Genomic DNA, 7,653 nt, shown 5'->3' with positions numbered 1-7,653 from the left:
TCTCTGTCTTCCCTGCAGCACCTTGGGCAGGATAATTCGGTTGACCCAGGAGGTGATCGACTACAGGGAGTGGATCATTAAGAAGTGGGGGGGCAGGGATCTGGGGCGAACGGACAACAGAGGTGCGATTCATCAGACTTAAATGTGCAATTGGAAAGGAATGAACTAAATACGTGTTTGTGCTTTGTGTAATAATCTAGAAATCAGAGTCAATATGTTTTATTTTAAGAAGAAATGTAAGAGTCAGATAGAAAAAAAACGTACGTATGAATAATAAAATCCACTTAGCAAAGCCTGTAGAGAACCTTTCTCTCTTTCTTTCTGTGTAGTTTCACCTCCCAAGGGGCCGGGGTCGGAGCAGGAGCCCTGTGTGCTCGGTGGTGGTGTCGGGTCGGAGGAGCAGCAAAGGGACTCGGTGTCGCCCCACAGCGCAGACTCCCCCATGTCCATATCCAGCCCTCAGCAGCACTCTTCAGCCTCCTCTGTCTCCTCACTTTCTGGATCAGACAACGTAAGAAAACGCATACACACATGCAGGTTAAGTAGACAGGCACTCAGTGTGATTTTTGCCTTTGTAGGTAAGGGCTTATACTCAACGGTTAGATTGCGAAGCAGTGAACTCTGACATAGTGAAGAGTCAATTAACAGCTGATATGAAACACCCTTGACAAATGGGTAAATCTCCCCAGACAGCTATCCATTTTTACCTCTGTGAATTATAAATTGCATCGATGTTTTGATTACTTTCACGTCTATCCTTAATCCTAACCTCCCCCCGTTGCGTCTCTCCCTCCATTTATTCAAGCTAGCTACAATTATGTTTGAATAATGTCGTGCAAGTGTAAATTAAATTTTTTGTGGCTCTTGGTGTGTACTACAGTTCTGTTTGTGTTGTAAGTTTTGACTGATCATGGACATTTAATTATGGGTACTTGAAAAGTCATGGGAAAATTTTGTCCATGAAAATGTGTGGGAACCCTGTGATTATGCATTTGACATCCAACATAATGGGCAAAATGGGTAATACTGCCACCCACTTGGTTTAACTACATGCAGTGTTTTATTCTCTCCAGCCCTTCTGATGGAAGCACATCCCATTTGCATCTCATTTTATTGTAGTATTTAAATGGAAACATACAGTAGCTACAAGTGATGTACTTGACCTTGCTCATTATCTCATCCTTTTTGTGTCATTTGGCAGGACTCTGATTCAGCGTTGCCGTGTCCCGTCCCTCCGCCAGCCCTGCCGCCATACCCGTCTTTCCCGCCTCTGGGTCTAGCTTTGCCGCCAGGCCTCAACATGGGCACTGGCAAGCCCGGAATGGGAGCACACCATCTCCTCTTGCCTCCAGGCTCACAGGTAGGCTCAAAGCCATGGCTACAGGGACTAAGGATTACACTATGCTTAGATCATGTACGGAAATGTTTTGTTACCCAACATTTACAGCATTTGATAAAATCCTGCACAACTACATGTTGTTGATGTCTCCTGTAATGAATTATTTTCCCTTTCGTCCCCCAGGCTCGCGTCTCACTGCCCGGTGGTCTAGCAATGCACTCCATACCTGGCAGACAGGTGTGTATAGACACCGGGCTCCCCCCCTTCTTCCACATGCCCCCCCCAGCCCATGCTCATGCCCCTGCCCCCTCCAGCCCCCAGCCTCTGCCCAGCCCCCACTCAGCCACACACACAAGGTAGGCGCCGGATGCCACAAACACACTCAAATGCACTGTCAAGGGAAGCTTGTCTCACACACACACACAAGGTCACACACTCCATCTCATGTCCCTCATTCTGCTTCTCTTCTAGTCTCCATTCTCTGTCGAGTGTGCAACTTCTTTCTCTCTCTCGCTCTCTCTCTCTCACTCACTCTCTCTCTCTCTCTCTCTCTCTGACTCTCTCTCTGACTCTCTCTCTGGCTCTCTCTCTGGCTCTCTCTCTGACTCTCTCTGACTCTCTCTGACTCTCTCTCTGGCTCTCTCTGACTCTCTCTCTGGCTCTCTCTGACTCTCTCTCTGACTCTCTCTGGCTCTCTCTGACTCTCTCTCTGGCTCTCTCTGACTCTCTCTCTGGCTCTCTCTGACTCTCTCTCTGACTCTCTCTCTGACTCTCTCTGGCTCTCTCTGACTCTCTCTCTGACTCTCTCTCTGACTCTCTCTCTGACTCTCTCTCTGACTCTCTCTCTGGCGCTCTCTGACTCTCTCTCTGACTCTCTCTCTGACTCTCTCTCTGGCTCTCTCTCTGGCTCTCTCTCTGGCTCTCTCTCTGGCTCTCTCTCTCTCTCTCTCTCTCTCTCTCTCTCTCTCTCTCTCTCTCTCTCTCTCTCTCTCTCTCTCTCTCTCTCTCTCTCTCTCTCTCCCTGCTTGTCTGTCAGTGGAGGAGACGGTGGCATTTCCAGCGCGCAGACAGCTTCTCCCATCAGGCCTCATGACTGACGGCAGAACCTCTTGTGCATGCTTATGAATACAAGTGTGCGAATAAACTATTCTTTGCCCGTCCTTTAATGTGTCCATCAATCCGTCCAATAAATATCTTTAAAAGCGGCCCCAGCTTGTGATGTTAAATTCTCACACTCAATAACTGGAATCACAATGGCTTAATGTCAATCAGCTGTCTGTTCACCCGGCATGGACACATTGGTATGGACACCGTCTGTGTAGAGGGTGATCTGGTGACCCCTGATCAACACTTCCTGCTGCACTTTTGGACCTGAGGCTTGTTTGGCGTGTTTTGATGAACGGACCGAGTACAAATTCTAAACACTAGACGTTATTGTTATTGTGCAGCACATAGAGACGTTCTGAGTGTATAAAAGGAGACAGAATGAACCCCTCCCCCGGCCGTCTTCCTGACCTTTTTGAAGGTATTACACCCGGAGAGTTCAGAAGATGATTTGTCTCATGCACTTTACTCTGGAATAGTTAAAAAGAGAAACTGCGTCATCCCCCGTGCACACATGCACAAGGTTGAAAAACCACGGGCAGGAAAAGGGCGGCTGAGGGCAAAGGGAGGGGAAATGTCACTCGGTGCTCCCTCTAAAGGCCGGTACGATTCCAGAGGAGGGAGAGTAACAATATGCTGTTCCCAAAGTAGCTAGTGTTGAGTCTGGAGCTTACATATAAAAAGGTCATTGTCTTCATGTAAGTAATTAACTGGGGAAGTTTCATGGTGATATCCATTACTTTTCCTCCTGTTCACCTGTAGTGAAACTGAATAACTGTGCCTTGTTCTGCGTATCTCAGATCAGGGCTACAGCCTTGTAGATGAAGTGCGCTGTAGCCGTGAGCATAACAAGAGACAACTTCCAGCCGAGACCGGCCTGTCATGTTTCCCTGCAGCATGTAGACGTGCAGCTCTGCAGTCCTGTGGACACCGAGGAGCTACAGCATCACCCGCAGCTGAAAATCATTTGACCAGAGTGATGGGAACTCAGCTGGAACTGTCAACACGTCGTCTGTCCTCGTGTTGAATTCTCCCCTCTGTCTGCATGGTTGGCCACCTGCAGAGATAACCTGATCTCTGAGTGCTGCCTCTTTCTGTGAAGCAGAACTTGAAGAGCAGAATAAAAACTTGAAAGTGTTCTCTCTTATTGTGTGAAAGACGATGTTAAAGTGTAAGTTGATGTCCAGGTTTTCTGCCTTTCTAGTGTAAAAAATGACATTTTTTTGTGAAAACAGCAGGAGCCTGACAAAGCTTCACCGCTTCATCCGAGTGACAGAGAAGTGGCTGCGACTGGCTGTCTCAAAGAAGCCGGGAGTGCCTGTGGATGGTACAGGAGTGAGACTTGCTTAAAATTCAAAAATGGGGAACTACAGAGCAAAGCTGTCAAGATGTGGATGTGTGGAGGAGTGAGGTAATGCAGAGGAGAGGAGCAGAGAGACAGAGAGAAGTAACCCTGCTGCAACATCAAGAGATCCAGCCGGGCTGAAGTGATCCCACCTGCCCGACTTCTGTCAGACCTGACCCTGTTCGTGAGTCACTGTTTTCTCTCCAGTCAGCCTTTTTATACTTTCCAAATAATAATGTTAGTGGACAACATGCACATGCTTTGTGTTTACGGAGAGGACATGTCTCCAGTGTTGCCCAGTTTAATATTTTATTACAATATTTCAATCTGGAACATAGCACAGTATGTAGTTATTAACAATCGTCAAAATGATCGGCAATCAATTTCAAATCGATTCTCAGAGTAATCACCCTGAACATGCTGTAGACCATGGGTGTCAAAGTGATCCAGTAAAGGGCCGTGTGGCTGCAGGTTTTCATTCCAACCAATCAAAAACACACCTGGTCCAACAAATCAACTGTGTGAAGACAGTTCAGGTGGTTGAGTAAGTCGAGTCAGGTGTGTTCTTGCTTGGTTGGTATGAAAACCTGCAGCCACACAGCCCTTTACTGGATCAGTTTGACACCCTTGCTGTAGACGAACATCAACACATTCTATATATATTTACTTTTTCACCTTTTCCGTAACTTCCCATCGATTAGCCCCCTTTTTCCCATGAGTCTTGGCCAAGCTCGCACCCCGGACAAAGTGCATCATCGTCAGTGAAAGTGTGAGATTTAGGCTTTGTTGTTCATTGTTCCACCCGGTCTAATTTTGGAATACCAAACTTCTTATCTCACAGTTAATTGGATGGTCACAATTAGTGCAAAACCAACCTGGGAAACCACTTCAAAAGGTGAAAGTTTCAGGCTGGGTGAGGGACAATTATCCACGGCTGAATCTACTTTTCACACCTTGTTCAGTATCTGCGCAAAAACTCTAAGACTCACAATCTGCCGCCCTAATTAGCCTCATTAAAATCCCATAAATGCAAATGTCCAATTAAGGCCGCGCATCTATCCTCAAGACTCTTGTTAAAGCAAACTGCGAACAAAGGAGGTGGAGGTCCTGGACGCAATGCAAGATTTTTCCACACTGCGGCCTTCGAGGAGCATGGATGTAAAGTCTGGGCCCCGTTGCGTTATGTGCACATCAAAGCGTTCCTGAATGCTCCTGTGCTTTTCTGCATTGTGTTAAAGTAAAACAAACCGTGGGTGCAGCTGGCTGGAGACAAGAGGCAAGAATTCCCCCTTTTGATAAGATTTTCTCAAATACACCTGGTGCCAGAAATGCCATTAAATGTCAGCTGTCTGTTCCTGGCTCGACAACACACACACACACACACACACACACACATTTTTACTCCGTCTCACCTTAAAACATTGTTAAAAGGTCGGACTAAAGAGGATCAGGGCTCGAGTCGGTCGCAGGGAAATGAAGCAGCCTCTTCATTAATGACATTCACAGAGGATATAATGGGGAACAGTGAGAGGACACAATGGCTGCTAGACTGCTCTTCAGCTCGCAGTCATGTGTTTGCGCCATGGCTGATGCATGATGGGATACGGCAGTTGGTCTTGTTGCTTTGCGTCAAACTAAGAGGAATAAAAGAAATGCGGAAATGCGGAACGTGTCATTCTCATGGCTCTGTTCTGGGAAAACTCCACATTTTACCAGCTGTGATGTAAAAACATGCCATTAATGTGCTGAACTCTTAAATAAATAGTTTTAAATGATATAACGTGCTAATCAGTGAGCTTTAGAGGTGCTGCTAGGTGGGTTTTGTTACCTTTAGACAGAGCCAGGCTTTGTTTCCGCATGTTTCCAGTCTTTAAGTTAAGTTAAGCCAACATATCCTGACTGTAGCTGTTCTGATTGCACACATTTCCTAAAATGTCAAACTAACTCCTTTAGTTATACCAAGAATTACTAATTAGAGTGCCTTAATCTAAACTAAACTTTCTGTAAATATATATATATTTGTCATATTTGCTGAAATCGTCACTATATCCTGACAGTGTTATGAAACGTTGCCTCTATAATTATACCAGATGGCATCATTCTTTACAGGAAACTATCTTGTAATTTATTAGGAAATGACAGACTTGTAAATTAAAACATGACTGTTGTGTTTTATAGCATAAAGCTGTAAAAGCTGTTTCAGAGCTCACCCCTGCTATGAATCATATTCTGCCCAAAAAGTACTGAAAGTTGGATTAAAAGATGTAAAATGTATATACACTAATCTGAAATAAGCCTAAATAAACTGCAAAAGTGAATGTAAACGCCACTCAGGTCACTAAATGTCCAGAGAAAATACCCATTGTATGCCCTCAGAGCCCCCAGTGGTAGCTTTGGCCGTGTCAGGAAGTCCTCCCTGTCACCACGGTGCCCCGAGGCTGGTGAAAGTGCAGATGTGGCTGTGAGGGGCAGCTGGATCTGTTTCTGAGGTGTTAGTGAGGGTTCACTGCACGAGGGCACAGAGGTAGAGGACACAGTGCAGACACACACACACACGTTTGAAACACATCATGAGTGTTGTTAGGCCCGATGGGAAGTGCACACAGGACACAAGTAGCTTCACAAGAACACTTCTTTACACTTAGAAATGCATCACATGCAGACAGTGCAGAGATGAAAGAAGGAGAAGATAGAGGAAAAGAAAAAAGGATGATCCCCGTAGTCTGTCTGTTACGGCTGAGCAGTCAGTCTCTCAGCCTCTCGGTACTCTGGGTTCCAAATTGACAATTTTCTCAAAGTGTTATCCACAAAGACGAGAGGTTGTTATATATCAGTGTGAAGAGACGGCTCTCTGGACAGATAAACACACGCACACACAAACACAGCATGCACACACCATCAAATGACCGGGTGAGCCAGTGAAAGAATTGTCTTTTTTGGTGTTTGAGACAGAGATGAAGGCGGACAGAATATATTTCTCCAGGAAAAAGAGGCCATGGTGATGCTGTGTGTGTGTGTGTGTGTGTGTGTGTGTGTGTGTGTGTGTGTGTGTGTGTGTGTGTGTGTGTGTGTGTGTGTGTGTGTGTGTGTGTGTGTGTGTGTGTGTGTGTGTGTGTGTGTGTGTGTGTGTGTGTGTGTGTGTGTGTGTGTGTGTGTGTGTGTGTGTGTGTGTGTGTGTGTGTGTGTGTGTGTGTGCGTGCGTGTGTGTGAGAGAGACACCTTCCTCCCCCTCCTGTGAACATCTTCCAACATCCAACAACAAGGGAACTGCAGAGGCTCCGCAGAATAACAAAGCGAGTACAAAAGATGGTTTTGTGTACTAAACCGCTTTTTGATTGCAGGGTCTGAGTGTGTGTGTGTGTGTGTGTGTGTGTGTGTGTGATAGAGAGAGACAGAAAGGCTGAGGTTGAGCTTAAAAGAGAAGCTGTTACTCCCTCTAGTGGTTCACTTCTTGCATGGTTCGGTCTAAAGTACATACACTATGATATACCACAATCCCTAACACACACACACATGATTTATGTAATTACATTAAAACATGCACATTTAAATTCAAAACAACTTTACTAATCACAAGAGGGGGAAGTTATGAGCAACACAACAACGCCCTGATGGCACCAGAGATGCTGCTTCAGTTTTGACCGTTCTGATTTTAATCCAACTCTCTCAAGTCCTGCAGCTTTATATAAGGGTAATACTATAGTTCTCCTTTCAGAATTACAATCAATAAAGGGAAGTCTTTTAAGATTTGGACAAGAGTTTACAGCTTAGATGATGTTAATAAGACCAACAGTTGAACTAATGTCGTAGATTACAGTGTATTGGGTTACGTAAATCTGAATAGTCATTCATTCAGCCATCTTCA

The 7,653-nt window shown here is 45.5% G+C and overlaps 1 protein-coding gene across 1 annotated transcript in view; it reads left to right on the top strand.

The window, feature by feature from the left end:
• Window positions 1-2,714, top strand: part of LOC310964749 (uncharacterized protein) — a gene marked incomplete at both ends in the record, with an annotated part of 3,733 nt that extends 1,019 nt beyond the window's left edge. The window contains 5 exons of the mRNA XM_083938007.1: window positions 19-122; window positions 330-511; window positions 1,202-1,360; window positions 1,523-1,695; window positions 2,612-2,714. Of these exons, the coding sequence (XP_083794133.1) occupies window positions 19-122; window positions 330-511; window positions 1,202-1,360; window positions 1,523-1,695; window positions 2,612-2,714 (721 nt within the window). The remainder of the gene's footprint in view (window positions 1-18; window positions 123-329; window positions 512-1,201; window positions 1,361-1,522; window positions 1,696-2,611) is intronic.
• Between the last annotated feature and the right edge of the window lie 4,939 nt (window positions 2,715-7,653).

This window comes from Echiichthys vipera, assembly GCF_963691815.1.
Source record: "Echiichthys vipera genome assembly, chromosome: 23".
In the NCBI taxonomy this organism is placed as follows: Eukaryota; Metazoa; Chordata; class Actinopteri; order Perciformes; family Trachinidae; genus Echiichthys; species Echiichthys vipera.
This window is presented reverse-complemented; position numbering and strand designations above follow the sequence as displayed.